Source organism: Chiloscyllium plagiosum, unplaced genomic scaffold (genome assembly GCF_037043375.1).
Source record: "Chiloscyllium plagiosum isolate Xiang-an unplaced genomic scaffold, Cpla_swu_hap1 HiC_scaffold_2, whole genome shotgun sequence".
Taxonomy (NCBI): Eukaryota; Metazoa; Chordata; class Chondrichthyes; order Orectolobiformes; family Hemiscylliidae; genus Chiloscyllium; species Chiloscyllium plagiosum.
Window position 1 is genome coordinate 83,598,534 of NW_028270140.1, and position 27,115 is coordinate 83,625,648.

The following is a 27,115-nucleotide window of genomic DNA, read 5'->3' on the forward strand; positions in this document are numbered from 1 at the left end:
GGGTTGAAGGCGGTGAGACTGGAGATCAGTATCCAGTGGTTTACCACAGGGATCAGTGCTGGCTCCCTTACCGTTCGTGATATAGTTAAATAATGTCGAAGAAAATTTAGGGGCAATATTAAGTTTGTAGCTGATACAAATATTAGCTGAGTGATTTAGAGTTTGGAGGAAGGTCTTAGATTACAGGAGGATATAGATGGAATGATCAGATGGGCAGGTCAGTGGCAGATGGTCTTTAGCCCTGATAAGCGTTAGGTGATGCACTTTGCAAGAAGTAAAACGAGAAAGGTGTACTCAATGAACGGCAGGACACTAGGAAGTTCAGAGGAACAGACGGATTGTGGGGTGCTTGTGCACAAATCCCTGAAGGCAAGAGTAGTGGCCTAATATGGTGATTAAGACATCATACGGGATACTTTCCTTTGTCAGATGTGGCATAGATCACGGGCGGAAGCAAATTATATTGAAGCTGAACAAATCTTTGGTTCTGTTCTTGGCACCACATGTTTGGAAGGACGTGATTGCTCTGGAAGGGGTGCAGAGGAGATTCACCAGGATGGAGCCTGGGATGGAGAGAGGCTGGATAAGCTCAGGTTCGTTCTTTAGGGGAGAGAAGACTGAGATAGGACCTGATTGAGGTGACGAGTATTATGAGGGGGCATGAACAGGGTGGGTAGGAAGCAATTGTTTCCCTTAGTTGAAGGGTCAATCACGTGAGCATAATTTTTAGATTTACAGGGGATTTGAGAAAAATCTTTTTCACCTGGAGTGTGGTGGGAATCCAGATTACACTGCCTTAGAGGCAGAGAACCTCACTACTTGGCTATGCACTTGAAAAGTCATACCATTCAAGACAATGGGCCAAGTGTTGGAAAGTGAGACCAGTACAAATTTAGGGTAGCTTTTGTCAGGGCCGAATTGATGGGGATGATGAGCTTCTTCTGTACTGTACTGTACTGTATAATTCCAATTGCTTTTTCTATTATCTGCTGAAAATGCACACTAGCTTTTTGTAATTTATGGACAAGTTTGTATTTATTGACTGCTTCTTAGAGATTACTCAACATCTTGTAGGACTGCATTAAAGTTGTACAGATGAGGTTGCTAGTTTTGACAACCTGGCTAATTCGTCCCCATGCCTTCCCAGGTTTTCTGTCGGATGTTCTGTAGGTAACTAACATCTCGTTCATTCTGAAAAAGGGTCACTGGACTCAATATGTTAGCTCTGCTTTCTTTCCACAAATGCTGCCAGACCTGCTGAGATTGTCCAGCAATTTCTGTTTCCATTTCAGATTTTCACCATCAGTGGTATCTTGGTTTATCACCACTGCCACCAGGATCTCTATGAGCAGTACCAGAGAACAATGGTGCTTGCTGTCTCCCTTCTTTCACCATGATTCAGTCTTCTTGCACGCTGGACAATCTGCATCAACCACTTGTAGAATCGGCTGCTCAGCAACACTTCTTAAACGTGTTGGTCCAAACATAGCTACCACTAAAATCTAAAAGAACAAAGATGTATGTGGGAACACTACCATCTCCAAGTTCCCAACCAAGCCACTTATCATCCTGCCTTGTAAATTTATCACTGCTCCTTCAGTATCACTGGAGCCAAATCCTGGTCCTCCCTCCCTATCACCAATTGTACACCAATTAGACTGTAGTAGTTCAAGGCTGCACTTCACCACCCTCTTCTCAAGGGCAACTAGGGATGGTCAATGAATGCTGACCCAGCATGAATAACTACAAAACAAAACTATAACCTGCATTTAAACAGTTCGGGTTAATTTTAAGTGGTGCTAACCTTATACAGGATTTGATACACTGCAAAGGCCATAACACCACTCAACAGCACATTTCACGCTGGACTGTATTATGTGACATTTCTATGCCGTGTGCAATAGAAGCAACAGAAATTGGTTCATTGCACTTTGTGATGCCCTCATACATCTCCCGCGTGGAAACACTCAGAGGATCCTATTATATAACCATGCCAACAAAAGCAACAGATCCATTGTACAGGGGAGTTACATTTTTTATTCAGAATTCCATAGTCAGAAACATAATAGGTCAGCAATATCTCAGAATTGTGATCCAAAACACCAAAAACAAAAGACAAGATTCTCTGGCCATGGCTGTAATGCACACATAACACCAGAATTTTAGAAGCAAATATATTCTAAGTTACATTAATGTGATGTCATTCATTCAATAATCTATAAATTACTACTCTGCCCATCTTAGTTCATGGCATGACATGAGGAATTGAAAACTCTTTGGAACTGTTGTCATCCTAAGGGTTAATCTGCATTTGGAAACAAGAAATTCTCGATAGAAAGTTTTTAGGACAGTACTCATGACTTGTGTTTTTGTCTGATAATCAACCATGAATTTTTCTCAGCAATCCATTAAAATGTTTATAACAAAATAATAATTTATTGGCACAATCTACTCAGACAGTCCCAAGTAACATGATCTAGTTTGCAGTTGTCTAGTTCCCTGCTGACATTAACCACTGAAAGCTTAACTAAAAAAGGTGCCTTTAGGTTTTGAAGAATAAAAGATCTTCCTGTTGCAGGAACAATCTGCGAAAGGTAAAGCAGGAAATCAAGATGAGGTTCTGTTCTTACAAATGTGACAATACAGTGACCACCATAAAGTTAAATAATTAACAAAATGCTAATGAGAATATTTACTGAATTATCACTACTAGAAATAATCTTAGTTCTGTTCCAGACTTCAATATTTTCTATATTTGCATATAGTAAATACTCCTCAACCAAACATTGTACATAAACAACATTTCCCACATCCTGTACTTAATATTTAACAAATCTTGTAAATGTTCCAAAATGAATTTCAAATGTGTTGCCTTTCAGGAAGTGCACTTCACAAGTTTAGAAGCAATGATAAATAAACTGCATTAAAATGAACTCTACAATTCTTCTTGGTATAAAAAACACAGGACAGATGCTTCATATCTATGTGAAAAATGTCATTATGTGAAACCTTTTTGAATACAAAAATATGTAATGAATGTCTTTTTTAAAACACTAATCATCAAATTTGATCTTTTTCCCCTGGAATGCAATGATCTTAGACTGCTCTTTCTGCCTTTTGCTTGCTTCCCAAGAGGGATGAAGTGATTGCTGTGGCTTTGGAAAGACAACATTAGACCTCCCACTTGATCTCCCACGAAAGGGCAGGATCTTATTTTGGGACTTTCTTCGTGTAACATCTGTGCAAGCAAAAAGCAACAAGAATTACAAAACGTTGCAATCAGAACACATTTACAATACAACATGACAGATACCACAAAAGAGATTTTGGGTCAACATGCTATCACACTCCCATACTGTTACATATTTTAAATGCACCAACATTTAAATTTTAGTAGCATTACATAAAATAGAATTCATTTCATTTTTCAGGAAAGGATGATACTCTACACATCTAAATAAAAAAAAAAACAATTTTATAGCACTCAGAATACAAGAAATCCAAACTTTAATAGCAGTAATAGATAATGGAGAACATTTCAGAGATATCAAATTGAGTGGGACATTTTTAATATGAAAAATTATGCCTGAAGATCTTTCTGGCCATGCAAATGTTCTATTCTTCATAAAACCATCTCCCCCAGTCGAGGGTAGTACAGTGAGTTCGCACATCATTTCTAAACTCTGGATTAGCAACTAGATCAAACAGAACGAGTTAGAACTGGCAAACAAAACAATTTTTGAAGGTTTTGCATGGACTGAGCTGGGAAATTTTAACCTAGGTTCTAGTGATCATGATTTCATAGTTTGTCAGCAGGGCTCCAATCATTGAGATACTGAAAAAAAACCTAGATCTGTGTAATAGGAATGTTTTATCATTAAAACACATGTTTGAAGCAAAGTAGAGGATTCCTTATTCTGCACCTGCCCTGCAACAATTAATAAATAAATGCAAACACATTTACTTTCTTAGTATTAATGGTGACATTTTAAAAATCATTTTTTAAAACGTGATACCTAACATTGAAATGTTTGGCCTCATATGCCCTACATACTGTCTGGCCCTGATCACTGGAATATTTTGAAGGAACAAAACTACTCCGGCATCAATCATTGCAAGTGAATAGCATTAAGACTTTCACTCATTTACCCTCAAAGGAATGGAGGCTTTTCAGTTTCTATCTTTAGAAATCTTTGATTAATCGCCTCTACTCAAAAAATTGAAAATATTGAAGAGCTGATCTGTTAGAAGATGCAAAAGATTGGGCTAATCGAATTAGCTTATTCTTTTGTAAACATGGGTAGGAATGCCCAGTTGATTGAAATCATTGTATATCTTGTGTCTAAGGAAATTAATAGACATTGAGATTATGACTAGAATCAAAATCATCTCAGAAAAGCCCCAATTTAAAAAAAAACAGACTGACCTGATTGCTTTTTCTTGACATTTCCTTGGAAGTTGCTAAAAAAGAAAGAGGTTTGAAATAGTTTATCTTGCTTTGTTTTTTGTATTATAAGAATTTAATTCCAATGCAAATTTTAAACTATAATTAAACCTGGCTGTTACCTCTTCTGTTTCAAAATCTTTGAATCAGACAAGTTGTTACAAAACAAAGAACCAAATGTTTTTGGGCTGTTGTTGTTCTTTCCATCACAACCCATGGGATCATTCTTCCCTTTCTTCATGACATTTGGCATGATTTCTTCATCATCTTTCAGAGTGTTGGCTTCCAAAGTTGGATCAAGTTCTTGGTTCTTTTTACTTATCCTTTTCACCTTTCCAATGAAGAAATCATCATCCCCACTGTCATCACTAGATGTTTGATTGTAATACCTCTCCTCTGTGCTGTCGTCAAAATACTTCTCGTCTTCACTGGATACATCCGAACGATGGGATACACCAGGAACAGTGGATACATCCGGATCGCTGGCATTTACTTCAACAGCTTTGGTATTTTCGGACTTAGTGAAAGCTTTTATTTTTCCCTGTGGCTTACTCTCTTCACTATGTTGACCAGTCAATGTTATTTCTGCAGCTGGGGTTTCGGAGGTTGTGTCATTATGCAGAGCTTTAGTGTCAGATGTTTTAACAGTCGCACTCGCTGGTTTGGAGGCTATGTTTTTGATTCTCTCACTGGCATTATCATCTTCTTTTATCTCATTCATTTCATCGAGTTTACTTTCTTCTGGACTTGTCTGTTTCAAAGATTCAGTTTGTAAATGAGGCGTACCGCACAATCTTTGTCTTTTTGCTTTTTGTCTCGCTTCTTTGAATGAAGTTACAGCAACTGGGGAAAAAAGTTAAAAACTTTCACTGAAACATTTACTTCATAACACCAGGTTTAAAGTCATCTTATAGTCACATTTCCCTCCTCTACAAAATTAACAACAGAACCGTTAGTCTCCAACTTGGCTCTTTTGGAAGTGTTAGTGACAGGGAGAAATTCATTAATAAGAAACTTAAAAGAATATTTGATTGTGTGAACTACAACTGGATGGGGGATGGTTAGTTCAGTTGGACGGATAGCTGGTTTGCAATGCTGAGTGACACCAACTGCGGGGTTTTAACTTCCATACTGGAGGACCCACACATGAACTGTACCTCTCGCCTGAGCTGGGGTGACCCTCAAGCGAAACTCACCACCAGCCATCACTCTTTAATGAGAGAGCAGTCCGGTCCTCTGGGACTATGGTGACTTTCACCTTTTTACAACTGGTTATACAGAACACTTCATGCTGTTCCCAAGTAACAGTTTCCATTCAGGTATTGGGAAGAGGAGAAATGTATTTAAAATAGAACTGTCTTTAACTACTATAGAACATCTTGCATTTTCATAACATTCATTTCTTTTAAAAAAAATCAGCCCTGAAACTAAATATTACAAAACATGTTACTTTATAAATCATATTGTTTTGTAGAAGTTATCAATTGGTTTATGCAAATTGGAAAATGGCAGTTAAAACTGAGATGGACAAGTAGCATCACTCTTGGTTGACACCTTTGTCATTATAAACATGATCATTGTATTGGATAATAAAGCACATATACATACATTTAAAATGATTAAATATGTACTTATCAATTTGAAACAAAAACCAGTAAAATAAAGATTCTTTCCTGGAATGTTTTCACAGATGAGATAATTTTCCCATTTATTGAAAAGGATGAACATTTTCATTTGTAAAACTTTGAAGATATTCCCAAGAATTTACCATTCTTAATGTGCCTTCTGAGAATTGATCAGTATGCGAGCTATCAAGTAGTACTTATTAAGCACCGTATGCTCATGGATGTTCGGTTGGGTTCCACCAGACCTATTCAGTTCCTGACCTCATTAAAGCCTTGTTCCAAACATGAACAAGAGGGGGATTGTTAGGGTAAGTGCTTTGAAATCAATGAATCAGGTCAATCAAACTCAGCAAGTCTGGCAGTATCCGTGGAGAGAAAGCAGAGTTAGCTTTTTGGGTCAAGTGATCATTTTTCAGAATGGCTGAAATTCTCCAGCAATTTTTGTTGCTGTTTCAGATTTCCAGCATCTGCAGTTCTTTGTTTTATTGAACTGTTTGACCGAGTGTGGTATCAGGGAGCCCTAGCAAGACCAAAGACAATGTAATTCAGGATTAAAACTTTGTTGCTGGTTGAAGTCATACCTATTGAGGTGGTGGTGGTATAGTGGTAATGTCACTCATTTAGTAATCCAGAACAGTGGGTTAATGTGCTGGGGTCACAGGCTCAAATTCCACCAAGGCAGATGGTAAAATAAAATTAAATAGAATAAAAAATGTGCTACTAAATTGTCATAAAAACACATTTGGCTCACTAATGTTCTTTAGCAAAGGAAATACACCACCCTTAAATGGTCCAGCCTACGTGTTGACTCTTAGCTACCCCAAGTAGCTACCTGATGAAGGAGCAGCGCTCTGAAAGCTAGTCCTTCCAAATAACCTGTTGGACAATAACCTGGTATTGTGTGATTTTTAACTTTGTACACCCCAGTCCAACACCGGCATCTCCAAATCATGACTACCCCAAGTAATTAGGGATGAGCAAAAAATGTTGTCTTGAGATAGCGACATCTTTATTTCATGAACACATTTTTTAAAACCTGCAAGCCTATTACTAACAAGTACACTAAGGTTGAAATGCTTGGTGGAGCCTGTTTATTGTTTATCACTGAGTTTACATTGGTGCTCTTGTGGCACATTGGTAGTGTCGCTACCTTTAGGTTAGAAGGCCTGGGTTCAAGCCACACCTGCGCCAGATGTATGTAATAACATCTCTGAGCAGGTTGATTAAAAAGACATATATCTCCAATGTAAACTATTATCCCCTAGTGCTCGGTGGTTTACCTTCATACATGTATCCAAGCAGTTAATGAACACCTTTATTTTAAGGATTCATTTACAGGATGTGTGAACATCGCTGACTGGGCCACCATTTAATGGCCAACACTAATTGTCCAGTGGGTAGTTAAACGTCAACCACATTGCTGTGGGTCTGGACTCACATGTAGGCTAGATCAGGTAATGACAGCGGTTTCCTTAGGTCTTGAACATTTCCTGAAGGGCATACTGAGCCCGATGAGTTTTCCCAATAGTCAACAACAGTTTCATGGTCATCTTAATCCCAGATCATTATTGGATTCAAACTCCACCATATGGTAGGATTCAAATCCAGGAGTCCAGAACATTACTCGGGGTCTCTGGAATATTATTTCAGTGATAATATCATCAGGCCATCATTCCCCTTGCCATGGTCCAGCTGTTGCCTTGCTGCCATCTATTAGCATTGGCAATATGAAGCCAGTGGTTATTGATTGCTTCACATACATAGGTTCCACTATCACCAGCAGACTATCACAATGTTGAAATTAATGCACAAATCTGTTATGCTCAAACTGCACAAGAATGTGCGAAACAACAACAGTCTGAATGACAATATTAAACTGCAAGTCTACCAAGCCTGCATCCACAGCACACCCGCTACAGTGACCCCTGAACAACATATGCTAGGTAGGTGAAAAGGATGGACAGTTCTACTTTTGCTGTCTTAGACACATCCTCAGCATTTCTTGGCAGGACTGGGTCACCAATTCAGAGGACATGCAATGTGATAACTTCATTAGCATGTATTAATGCGAAGCAAACAATATCTACACTTGATGACATTCACTGGATGGATGACTGCTGTATACCCAAAGACACTTTGGACAGTGAATTGGCCACTGGGTCGCAACTGACTGGAAAAAAATCCTCACTTTGCTAGAGGGACACCTGCAACTGAGAAAAGATGGCAACAGGCATTGGAAGATGGGATCAGAATGAAAAATCTCAACTGGTTCAGATGAGGGCCCAAAGAAAACAGAAACAAGTGAATAATGCACCTTCTCAGCCTACAGCAGAGACTATCTCGCAGCATTGAGTTCCAGGGCTACACCAGGCAATGCATAACAGAGTTGAGCACTTGGTGCAAACCACCATCTTATAAGGCAAAAGGTTCAGTGTCTGGAATTAGTAAGGCAAAAAGAAGCCCACGAAGAAGGCTTTCCCAGCTAATCCCTTCTATTTCTGGAAAGAAAATTCATGATGAGTTCAGGATGATATTTACTTGCTGTGAAATTTTGACTGAAGTAACATTCTCCTGAGCAAGCTGTGACTGTGAAGACTTCTAGAGATGACTATGCACGATTAGTGACTTGACCATAAATGACAGGACAGCAAAACGACAGACTGTATGCACAAAAGCAAGGTTGCCCTCCATTTAAATGGCAGTGGAACAGGATAGCTATGGCAATCAATGTCAGAAGTTAAATGCTGAGTGCCTGGATGTAGTGCCCCAAGTTGACCTCATACAAACTGGTGACAGCATCCTGAAGCTGTCACGTTTCCCAACTGTATCAGTAATTCTGACTCTTCTTTATGCACTATAACCATTTATGTCACCTACCAGTTCTCATGAGGGTAATCAACTAGCATTTATGGTTCCACTTTACATTCACATACTGAGCTTTGTTGTTATCTAGATTACTCACATCTCAATTGCTCAATGAGACCAGCCGTAATATCTAGAGAGACTGCAGCACACTCTGATAAATGTTGCTTGCTTGCAGGATAAAGTGGCACATCAACATGTTCCCACCTTCAGAGAGGTGGTATCACTTGACTCTGTGAGTAACAATCTTGCCTCGGAGATAGAAACATTGTGGATTCAAATCCTATTTCGTCACTTGAGGATAAAAATATAGGCTGATAACCCAGGGTGTGCTGTAGTGTTAGATATGCCATCTTTCAGATACATATCTTTCAGATGAATGCTAAACTAAGGCCCTATATGCTCTTTCAGTTGCATGTAAAATATCCCATTATGCTATTTTGAAGCGAAGAAGGGGTGATGTTGGTAATGTTCCACCAACATAACAGAAAGTAGGTTATCTAATCATTATGGCATTGCTGCTCTGAATGCTTTGTGTGTGCAGATGAGCTGCAATGTTTCCTACATTCCAACTTTGGCTATAAAATGCTTGTAATATAAGGCACTATATAAATGCAGGTAATTCCTTTTTCTGGGAGGGCTGCTTTTGAAGGAGACTGCACTGCTTATTACTTGGTTGTGAAGAAGTTTCTCCCAGGAATTGAAGTTGACATCAAAGCTCCAAAATGAAGCTTTCAGTTCACCCTTGCACAGCTTCATTTGACCACTACGAGAACACATTTCTGTCTCAAGCTCCCTACAGAAGATACACTATGGTGAGTGAGTGTCAGGCGTTCTGGCTACATGACAAGCCCAACTAAGTTGTGACAGTTTTAACCTAGTATAGATTCAGTACCTGCAGTAAGTAACTCATTTCCTGATTTTCCAAATCTTGCCCACCATCCACATGAAGGGTCAGGAGTGTGAGGGAATACGGTCTACGTGCCTAGACAGGTATTACTCATCAACACCCAAACAACTCAACCCTATTCAACAGTCATTTCATTCACCACTAATGCACATTGGCAATGGTGTGTACTATTTGTTAGATGCACTGCAGCAATTCTTTTAACTGGATATAAAAATGCTGTGGTCCTGACACCATTCTAGCAAAAGTATTGAAGATCAATACTCCTGAAAGTAACAGTAACACCTAGCATAAAGGAAAGAGTTACGGTGATTGGAGGTCAGTCGTCTCAGTCTGGAATTCCACAGGGTCATGTCTCAGGCCAAACCATCTTTGGTTTCTTCATCAATGACTTTCCTTTTATCATATGTCAAAACTAGGGACATTCATTGAAGACTACACAACATTCAAAACCATGCGTAACTCTTCAGATAATCAACCAGTTGGTTTGCATTTGCAGCAAGAACCGAACAACATCCAAGTTGCTAAGTGGCAAGTAATATTTGCGCCAGACTCTTTCCAACAAGATGGAATGTAGCTATATCCCCTAACTGTTCAATGACATTCGCATCACTGGAACACCTACTGTCAACATCTTGGGGATTATCCTTGACCAGAACCTGAACTGGCCCGGCCACTGTGATACAACAGCAGGATAGAGATGAGGAATTCTGAGCTGAGTAACTCACGTCCTGTCTCCTTAAGGCCTACCATGTAAAGAGTATCCCATCACACCCCTGACCAAGTGTAAGGTGATGAGATACTCTTTACTTGCCTGAATGGGTAAAACTCCAAACTCCCATGCAGTGTGACCAGGACATAGCAGTTCACTTGATTGGCAACCCCAACTAACATCTTCAACACTCACTCCTTCCACCACTAACACACTGTGGCAGTAGTGTGCACCATCTTTTCAGAATCGTGTGGTCAAGATCAGGAACATAAAGCTGCACTTCATCTTTCCCTGACACAGCACTCGAAACTCCTACCTGGTACACCAGGAATTTCTTGCTCTTTATAACTGTTGCTATCGACGTACAATATAAAAATTCAATGGTCAAGACTGAAAATTTAACAAAAATGATGAAACAAATAATATCTGTGTATGTAGACATTATAAACATAGAATCATAATAACTCAACTTTTTATTCCGAACTGTAGATAACAATATCACAAAAATGAATCAGCTGTAGCACAGACAAGCAAAGACGACATACTGAATTCCTTTTCATTACTACCTGTTTCACAGTAACCTGCATCTTACCTTTAATAGCTTCAATTTTTCTGCTTATGAGTGGATGAGAGGCAATTCGTGCAACTGCTCGCTCAGCTACTGTGGATTTGGGCTGTTAAATCAAAACAAAGAAAATGATTAATAAGTCAATGAACAATCACTGAAAGTTATGAATCACTCCAATGCAAATAGTTAATTGACTCCTTCAAAGCAATTGGTTGCATAAAATATTTAGTCCCTTGATAACAATCAGCCCAACATTTCCCCTTTCACCCTCTGCACAATGGAGAGACCACAAAAAACAAGCCCTTGCTAGAATAAGTTATTTGTCTGTAGTATAGGTCAGTTTCCAAGGGATGACTGCATATATAGGAATAGTGCCTTTTGAGGTCTTTCTGAAAGCTGCTAGTAGTCGCAATGCCTTAAGCAGTAACTTAGCATAGTCTTGTTTGTAATTTCACGAAGAGGGACATTTTAAAATTTTGTGTTATGTCACTTTTTTTCTGAAAACATACAGTAGCATAAAAATAAAGGTTTGGACTCTCAATTTTGGATTGTTCCATGGCTTTGAACTATATAATACCCCAAAAGTACAGAACCTATAGTTGAAGTCCTCACTTGAGATGGCAGAAATTTGCAATGAACTGAAAGTATTATGCAACATTGTAATTTTTCCTAAAATATAATAACTGTTATCAATATTATTACAATTAAACAAATAATCCTAGCAGCCACACTTTTTGACAACTACCTGGTTTATCTTAGAAAATTGTACACTTTGGTCACAGTGTGTTTTTAAAAAGAATCCCAGTAACTATATATGGAAGCTTGGTCATTAAATGCATTCACAACTGAATTACATTGACAGGACAGATAGGAAAATGGAGTTGAGACCAGAAACAGATTAACCATGACCTTACTGAATGGTGGAGCAGGCTTGAAGAGCTGAAAGATCTGCTCCTAAACCTGACGTTCCTACACATTACACTTGATAGAATCATCAGTTTCTGAGAACCATGAGGAAGAACATAAAATGTCTGCACAATGATGTTCCTGGAACAATGGCTTATGGATAAAAACATCAGCCTTGGCTCATAGATAGACATATTGCCTGAGCAGAAGTGTGGGGGTTTAAGTTCTGCTTCAGAGATTCAGCTAACATTCCAGCGCAGTACTGAATGAGCGCTGCAATATCAGAGATACCATCTTTCAGATATAATGTCAGGCGCAAGCTTCAATTACTCTTTCGAGGGAACATGAAAATGCTGTGGCACCACTCGATAATCCCTCCAATTCAAAAATCCGAAATCTGGAAGTACCAGTTGTCTGGAATTTATTTTCCCACCTTGATGTCAGGAGTGGGTTTGCAGAATATTCACACTGTGATGCTAAAGGAACAGGCTGTAATGGAGACATACACATCTAACTTATTCAAGATGCCGTCTGATTACCGAATTGAAATGCATTACTTTTTAATACAGGAAGTTGTACAATCTCTTATGATTGTAATGAACATGGTACTCTTTGTTTGGAATATGATTTCTGCAGGAACATATAGTTAAAAATGTTTCTATTTGAATGACTTGTAAGGCAAGACATTTAATTAACTTAAACTGTAGTCAGATTTTATCTTATTTTTGTCCCCAGTGCTGAAAAGGACTCTTGTACGGTAGAGACAAACGGAGGGCAATCTACATATGAAGCCATATGGTGGTTGAATGAAATTACCCATGTAAATGTACACATATCAAGTTGCAATGTTTAACAACATCCTCTGCAATGATTAGTTCAGCCTTGCTGTTGAAACAGTGCCATCAATAATTTTTTAAAAAATCATCTGGCGGCTTTTCTTTTTGTTTCTCCTGTTAGTGCTTGAATAATAGTGATAATATTTCAAAACTAAATAATTGAGCGTAGAACACATTGGGACATCCTGAGCAGGTGATGATGCTAAACTAATGAATATTAGTTTCCTCTTCAAATTATTGAAGTTTGACTAGCAGTATGTTGCTGTAAACTCTATCGCTAAAAGCACTGTGGGTGGATTTACATCAAATAGACTGCAGAGAGTCAAGATGATGGCGAAGTAGCACTTTAAAGGCAACCAGAATGGCAATAAATGCTGGCCCATCCACATTGCACGAATGGAAAACGATGACATTGGCCATTTGTTAGCTGTAGGTCGGCAGTTCATTCATTTGTTGTTTGACACAATCATTCTTTATCTAGATTTTGGGTTGAAGCGTGTGCTTTTGAAGTCTTGATCTGATGACCAGGATCTCCAACTGGATACATCCTCTGCTGACTCTATCGCTTGCAATTTCTCCTTCAAACAAAACGGGAGTCTCGGGAAGCAATATGTTCCAAACGGTGTTGTGAAGTAGAGATTTCTTGACATTCCTTTATCAAGTGAACTGACCAATATCTGTATTTCACATCCAGCTTGGAGAAGAATTTATCTACTGTGAATTTAGAATTCAACTCCTCTAATATTAGAATTGTGTGCATGTCTCTCTTCAGAAAAATATTTAGACATGCTGAATACAGACAAATACTGAATTTGCCATCTTACTTCATGGTGCATGTAACTGAAATGCCCAGTCTGTGTGCTAATGTACCCAATGGATAGTACCATCATATGCCACATTATTTAGCTCATTCATCTGTTCGGTGTATGAACACTGAGCTTACTGGGATCATCAGTTGACAGAATTGCATACTTTCTGAGTTGCAATACAGCATCATCTTTGAAGTTTCCTATGGGTCGAATCTGTCTACGGACAATTGCTGTTAAGTTCTGGGCTAACTCAATGCAAAAGTATTCTTTGTCTCTTCTAATGCAATTGCTATCTTGCTGACCTGATGCGAAAATACAACTTAGGATCAAGAATGAGCTACTCAAACCTTTTCAATAAGCTCATGGCTGATCTGATTACTCCACATTCCGAGCTACTCACAATAACTTACCATCCTCTTGCAGATCAAGAATCTAGAGGTCAAGGATTTTTAAGGTGGTGTTAAAGAGACTTGTTAGTTGTTGCCGATAATATATTGTACACACTACTGACATCAGGTGTGAATATGTTTGGTCATAATGTTAAGATCTATGCATGCTAGTTAATCTACTACTTCTGGTCTGCTTATGCACATCATCCAGAATACACGAGGTTTCCATGCAGAACTGCCATAGTTGCTTTTCGTTGTCAATATACAGTACAAGCAACAGGTGTCCCCCATTAAATGCAGTTAATTTTGCTGTTGTAGATTCTATGCCTTTCAACAGTTCAGATATATCTCCAACAGAATTATGATTGGTCGCTCCCAAGTCGACCTTGGACTCAAGCATGCTTTTGTGAGTTTTATTTCGACATAGCATGTTAATACTTCTGTTTGACTACATTCATGCAATGTGTCATCATCATAATGTGGAAAGCCAGTTCTTTCAGTGATTTTAGGTTTGTCCACTTGGAATCTTCACCCTGGCCAGTCTTTCAGCTAAATACCATGTGTTTACATTTATGCATGTTCTGGCACACCTCCTGCTGCCCATTATTTATGTTGACTGTATTTTATTGCAGGCTCTGGTTGTAGCTTGGGAACCAAACTCTTTACATGAGCAATCCCAGTGTCCCTTTTGCACTGGACACTCGTGAGGTCCTTGGAATGCAAGACAGCTTTGCATTGAATGCAACAGATTACACTTCCCACATGGCTTGCTTGCTTTCTGCCTGGCAACTGCACCATGATTGGTAACTGGTGTTCCTTGTAAGCTGTGCAGCAATACTGAGTGCCTGCGATCAGCAGGGCTGATGCTGATCACAGCACTGACTTCTGGTTTCAATAGTCGTTGGCATGCGTAGAGCTCAGAGGTCTGTGCAGACAAAAATAAAACGCGTGGGAATGCTGCTGGTTAGTGCACCTGACTTCTGCAGACATTGTTGTCCAATTACTATGCCTTCATATTGTCTGCCATCTTTTAAGTGTATCAATGTTGTGGCCTTTCTTTCTCTCCCAGAGGTTTCTTGGAAAAAATTATTATTAGTGTTGAAGCTATAACCAGCATCATTATCTGCTCACACAGCTCAGTCTCTGAGAAATCACAGTTCTTGCCTTTGTAAAGGCACGTCCTAACAAAATTCATCAATTAGTTCTTCTGGGTGGCACCTCCAAAACCAGGTCTAAATGGTGAATTCTATAGTTTTACATGAAATCGGCATTCTAGCATTTCCCACAGCTTAGCAGGATTTAGCTGGATCTCTTCAGAAAAGCCTAAAGTGTTGATTATGAGCAATTACTCATTTCCAACGGCTGTCTTTATTTTGACTGCTTGTTTATGCGGATTTGCGACAGCTAACTCGAAAAAGCATAGTTTCATGCCTTGTTTAAACAGCCTAAGTTCAGGTAGGATGTCTGTGGCTTTCCAATTCATTTTAGGGAATTTAGCAGTCATCTTTCGGATGCTCCCTGCCTTTTGCAAATGTTATCCATGTCTAGTGGATTTACAATAGTCTTCTCAACATAAGATTAGCCTATGTGGAGATTCAGCAATGCAGTTGCTGGCTTTCTTTTGCTATGTTTAAAAATGCTGCCCTTTGCAACTTCAATCAGCTGGAATCATATCTACTTTTCCTGTCGTGATTTTTTTTCTTAAGGTGCCCCAGTGTAAATGTTAACTTCCACACTGCTTTAAGTCTTGTTTGAGGCATTTCTCTGTTTTTTTTAAGATTTTTGAAGAACAATTTCCTCTGCTGATTCCATTCCTTGTGCTATTGGCAAATAACATAAATTAAGTAGCATGGATTCAGTTTACTTAAAATATCAAACAGATTTATTTCATTCAGGTCTGACAACAATTTACTGTGAACAGCTTCCTTCTATCATGCGACTGGCTGGACAGCAAATGGTATTTGGTCATTTGTCTGCTCCTTGACTCATTAGAATGTCCAGATCTTAAAGCAATAATACAACTGACACTAGCCAAGTCGTGGGTCACTAAGTTTACTGAAGGCTGGGTTAAAGAGTATTTTGAAAGCAAGGGCAGTTAAGAGCAAGCAGGAAGCTGGACTTGAGACCACAAGCAAGCCAGCCATGATGCTATTGAATGGTAGAGCAGGCTTGAAGGGTTGAATGACCTATTCCTGTTCCTATACTATGGGTTTTAAAGTAGCCTGCCTGATAGGCACTCCATTCATCAACTGAAACATTCCCTTCCTCTACCACTAATGCTGACAAGATGCAACTCAACCACTCTTCAAAGTTTCATTGACAGCACCTTCCAAGTCAACAACTTTTGTTACTGAGAAGGCCAGTGCAACAAATGGATGGGTGCACCACCATCTACAAATTTCTCCAACTCACACCTGTCCAGGCTAAGAACTAGAATCACCATTTTCCCGTTGCAGCTGGGTCAAAATTCCGAGAATTTCTTCCCTAACAGCACCCTGGCTGTGCACATACTACTTGGGCTACAGCAGTTCAAGAAGGCTCACCGCTGTTTTCCTTAGAACAATTAGGCAATACATTCTGGCTTTGCAAGGAGTGTTCACATCCCATGAACAAAACAAAATTTGTGTTTTGCTGCTCCTGTCTGCCTCAAGGGATGAATCAACCAAGTTGAAGTTTAGTTCAGTTGCTTAACACTAAGTTTCCTGTGTTAACTTTGCACTATTTTACGCAACATAAGTCATTAAATAAACAAAGAAGACAACCGTACTCTGTGTGAAACTATGACAAATCATTTTTCCAGGCATCGGAACACAATCTAAAGTCATTCATAGCTCTGGGATTAGACTGAATGCAGCCAAAGCACTATACAAAACTTTGATCTTTCGTCAACATTGATACTTTAAGTAATAACTTTTCAGCAGCCATATAGATATGAACTTATTAAAGCATAACCTTACATAAACACAAGAATTTAGCCACACATTTAAGGAATTCAGTTGGTTACATAGAACGTAGAACAATACAGCACAGAATAGGCCCTTCAGCCCACGATGTTGTGCCGAACATTTGTCCTAGCTTAAGCACCCATCCATGTACCTATCCAATTGCCGCTTAAAGGTCACCAAAGATTCTGACTCTACCATTCCCACAGGCAGCGCATTCCAAACCCCCACCACTCTCTGGGTAAAGAACCCACCCCTGACATCTCCCCTATACCTTCCACCCTTCACCTTAAATTTATGTCCCCTTGTAACACTCTGTTGTACCCGGGAAAAAAGTTTCTGACTGTCTACTCTATCTATTCCTCTGATCATCTTATAAACCTCTATCAAGTCACCCCTCATCCTTCGCCGTTCCAATGAGAAAAGGCCTAGCACTCTCAACCTATCCTCGTACGACCTATTCTCCATTCCAGGCAACATCCTGGTAAATCTTCTCTGCACCCTCTCCAAAGCTTCCACATCTTTCCTAAAGTGAGGCGACCAGAACTGCACACAGTACTCCAAATGTGGCCTAACCAAAGTCCTTCACGACTCTTGAATTCAATCCCTCTGCTAATGAACGCTAATACACCATAGGCCTTACAAGCTCTATCCACCTGATTGGCAACTTTCAAAGATCTATGAACATAGACCCCAAGATCCCTCTGTTCCTCCACCTCACTAAGAACCCTACCGTTAACCCTGTATTCCGCATTCTTATTTGTCTTTCCAAAATGGACAACCTCACACTTGGCAGGGTTGAACTCCATCTGCCACTCCTCAGCCCAGCTCTGCAGTCGACAACAGCCCTCCTCACTATCCACAACTCCACCAATCTTCGTATCATCTGCAAATTTACTGACCCACCCTTCGACTCCCTCATCCAAGTCATTAATAAAAATTACAAACAGCAGAGGTCCCAGAACTGATCCCTGTGGAACTCCACTTGTAACTGGGCTCCAGGCTGAATATTTACCATGTACCACCACTCTCTGACTTCGACCGGTTAGCCAGTTTTCTATCCAATTGGCCAAATTTCCCTCTATCCCATGCCTCCTGACTTTCCGCATAAGCCTACCATGGGGAACCTTATCAAATGCCTTACTAAAATCCATGTATACTACATCCACTGCTCTACCCTCATCCACATGCTTGGTTACCTGCTCAAAGAATTCAATAAGACTTGTAAAGCAAGACCTACCCTTCACAAATCCGTGCTGGCTGTCCCTAATCAAGCAGTGTCTTTCCAGATACTCATAAATCCTATCCCTCAGTACCCTTTCCATTACTTTGCCTACCACCGAAGTAAGACTAACTGGCCTGTAATTCCCGGGGTTATCCCTATTCCCTTTTTTGAACAGGGGCACAATATTCGCCACTCTCCAGTCCCCTGGTACCACCCCCGTTGACAGTGAAGACGAAAAGATCATTGCCAACGGTACTGCAATTTCCTCTCTTGCTTCCCACATAATCCTAGGATATATCCTCAAGTTGTTCAAAATGTCCAACACATCTTCCTTCCTAACAAGTATCTCCTCTAGCTTTCCAGTCCGTTTCACACTCTCCTCTTCAACAATATGGTCCCTCTCGTTCGTAAATACTGAAGAAAAGTACTCATTCAAGACCTCTCCTATCTCTTCCGACTCAATACACAGTCTCCCACTACTGTCCTTGATTGGACCTACCCTCGTTCTCGTTACAACTACTGATAAGGCAAGATTGAAAACTGGAACAGTTTCCAAGTATTTGGGACACAAAGGAAAATTTCTTTGCATGCTAACTGAATTAATTACTTTCAATTGCTTAACAACTGAATTAATTACTTTCAATCGCTTAACAACTGTATATTCCACAAAGATCAAACTGAACCCAGTGACATGAATATTCCATACACTAGTTTCATTGTATATGAATATAGCATAGATTTTGTTTCTGTGCAGAAATACACAACCCAAACAAACATAAACATAAGCAAAACGCTGTGGAGGATTGAGATTTGCACAAAAAAAATTGGAGAAATGCAACAGATAGCATTTGTAGAGAAAGACATAGAGTTCATGTTTTGAACTACAGAAGGTAAGTATGAAGGTGTAATGGAGGGGAGGCATTTTAAGACTGAGAATGAGGAGGAATTTCTTTTTTCAGAGAGCTTTGGGGACATAGTCCTAGTGTGCATTTAAGGCTGAGATAGATTTTTAATCAGGAGGGCAAGGGTAACAGGGAATACAGGAAAATGGAGGTGAGGAATGTTGGGTCAGCATGATACTATTGAATAGTAGAGTAGGCTTGAGAGATTGAATGGCCTCCTCCTGTTTCTGCTTCTTGTGGTTGAAAACTAATAGAATATTATTGGAAGGGGGAACTGAATGCAAGAGTAACAAGGTTATGCTTCATTTCACAGGGCATTGGTGAGACTGCATTTGGATTACTGTGTACAGGAATGGTCACTGTACTTGTGGAAAGATACTAGTGTGTTGAAAGCAGTTCGGAAATATTTACCAGACTAAAACCTGGAATGAGTTGATTGCCTTACGAGGAAAGGCTTGGCAGGCTAGGCCTGCAATCACTGAGCATTAGAAGAGTTAGAGGTGACAACTGAAACATATTAGACCCTGAAGGGACTTGACCAGCTGAATGCTGAAAGGATGTTTCCTCTCATGGGAGAATCTAGAACTGGGGGTCATAATTTAAAAATAAGGGGATGCCAACTCAAAACAGAGATGAGGAAACAAAATCAGAAACTGCTGGAAAAACACAACACGTCTGGCAGCGCCTGTGGAGAGAAAGGAAAGTTAACGTTTTGGGTCCAGTGACCCTTCTTCAGAACAGATGAGGAATTTTTTTTTCCCTGCCTCAAAGTTGTGAGCCTTTGGAATTCCTTTCCTCAACAGGCAATGAAAGCAGAACCTTCAAATCATTTTAAGGAAGAGGGATACAGATTCTTGATTACCAAGGGGCTGAAAGGTTACTGGGAACACATAGGTATGTAGAGTTTAGGTTCAAATCAGAACAGCCACAGTCGTATCGAATGGTGGCGCAGGCTCGAAGGGCCGAATGGCCTACTCTTGCTCCTTGTTTATATGAATCCAATGTGATACTTCTTCAGAACTGAAGAGAGCTAGAAATGTAGATTTTATAGTATTGGAAAATACAGGAGGAGCAAGTGGGCCTGAAGGGAAGGTCATGTAAAGACTACAGAGTGAGGAAGATTAGAGATCAAAGATGTTGTAGAACAGAAGGCAATGAGAGGGTTCATGGTTGCAGAGAAGAGAAGAGGAGATACGATATAGAAGTAAGGGATCATTGTAAAATGCAGTTTTTTTGTTTTGTTTATTCAGTTGTGAGATGTCGGTGTTGTTGGTTTAGTAGCATTTATTGCCCAAAGCTTTGAGAAGATTGTGGTGCTGAGCTGCCTTCTTGAACTGCCTCAACCTATTTGGTGCAGGTACACCCACAATGCCATTAATTTCAGGATTCTGACCCAACAACTCTGAAGGAAGTGTGATATACTTTCAAGTCATAACGGTGACTTGGAGGGGAACTCTCAGGTGGTAGTGTTCTAATGTATTAGCTGTCCTTGTCCTCATAGATGGTCATGTCACAGATTTGGAAGGCACTTTGGAGAATCCCTGCAGTGCCTCTGGTACGTCCAGCAGCTACTGAGCATCAGTAGCCTCTGGCCTGCTCTTGTAACCACAGTATTTCTACGGCTAGTCCAGTTCAGTTTCTGCTCAATGGTAATATCCAGGATGTTGATAGTGGAGTACAGTGGACAAGTCAGTGATAGTATTCTTTCTTGTCGGAACTGCCTGGAACTTTTCTGATGCGAATGCTATTTGCCAACAGTCAGCCCAAACTTGGCATATAGGCCAGACCTAGGTGAGGCTTCTGTCACCTTCTATAGGGGAGACATCCTCAGTTGAAGAAACAGAATGAGATGTCAGAAACAACATTATGGACAAGAACATAATTGGAACAGATGCAATGGATGTGGAGAAACTGGGAGAACAGACTGAAGTCCTTACAAGAAGGGGAGCTCAAGGAAATGGTCTTGCAGAGGTTTATAAAATCATGAGGGACATGGACAGGATGGATAGCCAAGGTCTTTCCAGCGGGGTGGGTGAGTCCGAAACTAAAGGGCATAAGTTTAAGGTGAGAGGGAAAAGATTTCAAAGGGACCTAAGGGGCAACTTTTCCACGAAGAGGGTATTGCGTGTATGGAATGAGCTGCCAGAGGAAGTGGTGGAAGCTGGTATAATTACAGCATTTAAAGGGCATTTGGATGAGTATATGAATAGGAAGGGTTTAGAGGAACATGGGCTCAATGCTGGCAAATGGGACTAGATTAATGGACGAGTTGGATCGAAGGGTCTGTTTCCACGCTGTACATCTCTATGACTCTAAGTGCAGATGTGGGAGTTGGTGGATTTTTAACACACTAGGAGACAGAAAAGAAGACAGAGAAATGGAGGAATGGATGATCAGAGCTGGACCAGGTAGAAGTGAGAGATGGGTGGAAACTGGAAGCAAAATTGATGAATGTTACCCATTTCAGACCACAGCGAGGAGCAGCACTGTTACAGGAATCTATGCAATGGAAACACAGAGAAGGATCGGAGTAGGACTTCAACAAGGAATGTTCCACATACCCCACAAAAACACAGGCATCACTGGGGCCCATGCAGTGACTTGTAGCCACAACTTTTACTTGAATGAGCGAGACAAGTAAAAGGAGAAACTGTTCACTGAGAACACATTTATCCAGGTGGAGGAAGGGATTGGTGGATGGGGACTATTACTAAACAAAGGTGGTGTTGTTTATTAAAATAGCATCTAAAATTAGTAAGTGACAGCTCTGAGACCATACCGCAGACAGCACTTGTGGCTCTGACTAAAACTATATTTGCCTAGCATTATAATTCAAGAATACACCTGCGCCTTCAACACTGCAGGAAATGTCAGATTACTTAATTATCCATGTGGTGTGAGACAGGACTGAGAGGGAAGACCGAGAGAGAGAGAGAGAGAGAGAGAGAGAGAGAGAGAGAGAGAGAGAGAGAGAGAGAGAAGACATTTGGTTGGGGGGGGGGGGGAAGAGAGAGAGAGAGAAGAGAGAGATTTAGGTGGTATCAATCTTGGTGACAAGGAAACCTAAGGGCTTCTTGTTGGCAGCAAGTGAGAGAAAGACATATTTATGAAGATGGTTGACATTACATAAAAGCAGCCAGGAATTGCCAAAGTAACTCCCAAAAGAGGAAGGTTAGATATGCTGAAGCAGAGTCACATTGGAGTTGAAACAATAACTTTGTTTCTTTCTCCACAGATGGCCATCAGGCCTGCTGATTTTCACAGTATTTTCTGTTTTTATTTGAAATGAGATTTTCATTCTGGGGTGGTGGGTACCCTGTAAAAGAGATGCTGCCTGGCTTGCTGTGTTCTTCCAGCCTCCTGCCTGTCTACGAAAGAGTACTGCGGAGCAGCTCCTGAATGACAGCAGAAACTGTTGGATGTGGACAAGTGAAAGGCTATCCTTTCTGCGCCGGTACTGTACAGCAGTTTAATTTTAAAAAATCAAAAATATACCTCCAGCACTCTCCCCTCACATTCTCACCTCATTACGCCCCTCAACCTACACCCCTCTGCCATGGCCCTGCATAACCTCCATGCTGCCCTTTTCTTCTGTACCCACCACTCCACCCTTTATAGTCCCTATGCCCACTTCGTGCTAACTCATGCCAATGAGTGTCTACCACCCACAATCCTTTGCCCTTTCCTTCCATGCCAACTCACCTAGTAAACACCATGGGCAAACCTCAAAAAACACATTGACGTAAAATAATGCTTCCAATGACGATGTCAGTTTTTAAAATAAAAGTCTGAGAAAACAAACATCCCACACATTAATTTAATTATTTCAATTAACTTCCAACAGAGAGAAACACTTGCTTTCTATGTTCTTTGACCACTTGACAGGTTCAATGGATTTCTGCACTAAACACATTTTAGCCTACCTTTTGCAAAAATAAAAGGATATCTGGCCACGTTCCCATCCTAAATTCTGTGCCCTGCATTCATTTTGCCATGGGAACCTTGCCTCACAACCTAAGTGTGCAGATCAAATTCACTGGAACACTGACCCATTTCAATCTGGTCTACTCTGTCCACTTCTGATTCCAGACAGGAACTGCCCACGAACCTGCTCCTGTGACCCTCAGACGTGTGTGGGGATGGTTGTCTTATTCTTGGGCCTTTTAGCAACTTCATCATAATTCAGGGGCTCTTCATTGCTGAAAAATGCAGGGTCTTTATATGGTCAGGCCTGACCTGGCATTGAATTGTTAAGTAAAGAGTCTGTCCTAACTGTTCAGATCTGCATCCCTTCAATTTAAGGGAGATGAGGGTGATACCTGAACAATGGCTGGTATGAAATAGAGTAATGATCTTACTGGGGAACCAGGACATAAAAAGTAGAGGTGAGGGTGTGCCTGAGTAGATCAGTTGCTGCAAATATGTTCTGGAGAAACACAGGTCAAAGATTAGACAGTTGAAATGTTGCAAGGCAGTAGGTTTTCTAATACTGCACATTTACCATGATCTTCAAGTGTCAACCTGTTTAGGAGTCAGATAGTTATGAGATCAAAACTCATGCCACAGCTTGATCCAGGCTGAAACAAAAAATGCTGCATCTTGCAAATGCTGAAACTATGTCCCCATCCACGGCTGAGGAGGAAGGATTTGTGGCGCATTTCAAAGAGCAGGAAGTGCTCATAAAGTTATTGGCAAACCCACCAAATTTATGTGGGTTGCATTAATAACCTTCTGTTGAGGTCATTACTCAATAACCTTTTGTAGGCAGAGGATGACACATAGGTCCAGTGAGTAGGCTCTTCACTACAAACTCCCCTGCCCCATTCCCCACTAAACCCTGACACTGCTATAATTGGAGACCTTTAGTATTCCACTCTCCAGTTGCAAAAGTCCAATTAATGTCTACTTGATTGCTTCATCCATCCCTGACATTTAACTGGCAGTGCAAGGGGTCCGCATAAAGTCCAGCAGATTTGCCAGCATAGGCTGGTAATGGCTATGAGGAGTGGTCCTCTCTAACAGGCCAATTGTGTCTATCAGAGACCTCCCAAAGATTTTACCTGCTCCAGTTTGCCCTTCCTCTCAAACTCTATCCCATGAAACCTCTCACCACTAGAGCGCTGCTGCACTGATTGGCAGACAGCGTTCTGCCCCTCAAGTTTGAGAGGGGCAGAAATCCTACTTCCTAAATGGCTGCAAGGGAGTCCATGTTCCATTTAGTCTCTCTTCCTCAACATTTTAGCTGCGGTGTGTAACCCAATATGCTGTATACCGTAGTTCATTAACTTTTTATTTATTGTTATTCATCGGATCTTGCTCTGCACAAGTTGACAACTGTAACTATCTAGGAGAAAGTGAGGACTGCAGATGCTGGAGATTAGAGCTGAAAATATGTTGCTGGAAAAGCGCAGGTCAGGTAGCATCCAAGGAGCAGGAGAATCGACGATTCGGGCATGAGTCCTTCTTCAGGAATGAGAAAAGTGTGCTAAACAGACTAAGATAAAAGGTAGGGAGGAGGGACTTGGGGGAGGGGCGTTGGAAATGCGATAGGTGGAAGGAGGTTAAGGTGAGGGTCATAGGCCAGAGTGGGGGTGGGGGCGGAGAGGTCAGGAAGAAGATTGCAGGTTAGGAAGGTGGTGCTGAGTTCGAGGGTTGGGACTGAGACAAGGTGGGGGGAGGGGAAATGAGGAAGCTGGAGAAATCTGAGTTCATCCCTTGTGGTTGGAGGGTTCCTAGGTGGAAGATGAGGCGCTCTTCCTCCAGCTGTCGTGTTGCTATGGTCTGGAGATGGAGGAGTCCAAGGACCTGCATGCCCTTGGTGGAGTGGGAGGGGGAGTTGAAGTGTTGAGCCACGGGGTGGTTGGGTTGGTTAGTCCGGGTGTCCCAGAGGTGTTCTCTGAAACGTTCCGCAAGTAGGCGGCCTGTCTCCCCAATATAGAGGAGGCCACATCGGGTGCAGCGGATGCAGTAAATGATGTGTGTGGAGGTGCAGGTGAATTTGTGGCGGATATGGAAGGATCCCTTGGGGCCTTGGAGTGAGGTACATCCGCCACAAATTCACCTGCACCTCCTTGGACTCCTCCATCGCCAGACCATAGCAACATGACAGCTGGAGGAAGAGTGCCTCATCTTCTGTCTAGGAACCCTCCAACCACAAAGGGATAAACTCAGATTTCTCCAGTTTCCTCATTTCCCCTCCCCCCACCTTGTCTCAGTCCCAACCCTCGAACTCAGCACCACCTTCCTAACCTGCAATCTTCTTCCTGACCTGTCCGCGCCCACCCCCACTCCGGCCTATCACCCTCACCTTAACCTCCTTCCACCTATCACATTTCCAACGCCCCTCCCCCAAGTCCCTCCTCCCTACCTTTTATCTTAGCCTGCTTGGCACACTTTCCTCATTCCTGAAGAAGGGCTCATGCCCGAAACATCAATTCTCCTGCTCCTTGGATGCTGCCTGACTTGCTGCGCTTTTCCAGCAACACATTTTCAACTGTAACTATCTACAAGTGACTGCACTTCAGAAATAACTTATTGGCTGTGAAGTCCTTCAGGAAGCCCCAAAAGATGTGAAAATGCAATGTAAATATCAATCCTTTTTTAAAATCTCTGTCCTGGAATGCTCCCTTTAAATAATCAAGACGTGAATAATATGATAGGTTTCGCTGGGTGTGGGCATTTCAGGTGTATTACACTCTGCATGTTAAATGTGTACTACTGTCTATAGGCCTCACCCAGACTGCCACAACCAGGTCATAATCATACCAGGGATGTCTCGTTTGAAGGAATCAGTAAATGTAATCAGCCAATAATGCAAAATATTGTGCTGTTTAAACAACTAGTTAACTAGCCTGGTTACTATACCAAGGATTGAACCATGATTCATCATGTGTCAGCCTTACTGTCTACACTTCTAAATATCAGTCTGTTCAGGTTCCAGCATTTAAGGTGTCCTAAACTTAAGAGAAAGATATACATACATATATATATGTATATAAGAGGGACAGAGAAAGATAATATATCAGGATAATCTAAACACCTGCACTTTAAAACAAACTTTCTACTAACTGTACAGCTCTCAAATTCTCAATATTTATCAACCTTGATGGTCTGATTTAGTATTGATAGATTCATGTGGCAACAACTGAAGAAACAGTCCTTTGCAACCTCATAACCTGAGACAAAGAAATAAGTCAAAGGTGCATTAACTGGCCTGTGTTTTGCACATCAAAATGTCAGACTTGACATGATTCACTGGCAATGGCTTTGATCTATATGTAGAATGCTTCTTGCTAGAGACGCAATCAGTAAACTTAGACAGAATCTAGCATTGAATACTGAAATGCAATACAACTAGGAAATCGCTGCACTGCTGTAATGTTGAATAATTTAGCACAATTTGAGCAGCTAATTTCAAACTGCAACAGAACATACATCCACTACACACTACAGTTGAAAACAGGAGTGTTACAAAATTAAAGTGCTCCTCCTTTTGTACCGCTGATTTTATAATTTTTTCCTGTTTTCTCCTTTTATTCAGTGTTATGATTCCAAATTTGATTTTTTGTTTCAATATCAAAGTCTTGATTCTCTTTTTGCACTACTATTCTTTGTTTTGGTTGCTGTTGTTTTAAGGCACTTTTTTTGCTCGTAACACAGTTTTGAATCCCTCATTGGCCCCATGCTGGTGACCATATAAGATTCACATTTCCCCTCTTAAGCTGTTCGTAAAAGTAAAAGCCTTGAATACAAAATTTATTTCACCATCATTGCTGAAGTTCAGGAATTTTGAGCAATTGTTCATGAATTCATAATATGATATGATTGGACAAATATAGAAAATAAAATATGATTTTTGGATGGAGACCTTTCAAAAATAAATAGAACAATTTTGCAACAATATTATTCAAATTTCTTAACTTAATATACTAAAACCTAGCTTGTAGTATTGCTGGACAGTGTTACAGATTGAGAGAACATTTTAGATT

The 27,115-nt window shown here is 40.7% G+C and overlaps 1 protein-coding gene across 3 annotated transcripts in view; it reads right to left on the bottom strand.

Moving 5' to 3' along the window:
* Positions 1-2,014: 2,014 nt before the first annotated feature.
* Positions 2,015-27,115, bottom strand: part of srfbp1 (serum response factor binding protein 1) — a 214,218-nt gene continuing 189,117 nt past the window's right edge. For all 3 annotated transcript variants that reach the window (XM_043711594.2, XM_087998241.1, XM_087998248.1), the window contains 4 exons: positions 11,143-11,224; positions 4,567-5,287; positions 4,427-4,461; positions 2,015-3,238 (listed from right to left, as the gene is read on the bottom strand). In XM_043711594.2, coding sequence (XP_043567529.2) covers positions 3,054-3,238; positions 4,427-4,461; positions 4,567-5,287; positions 11,143-11,224 — 1,023 coding nt within the window. In that variant the 3' untranslated portion in view covers positions 2,015-3,053. The remainder of the gene's footprint in view (positions 3,239-4,426; positions 4,462-4,566; positions 5,288-11,142; positions 11,225-27,115) is intronic.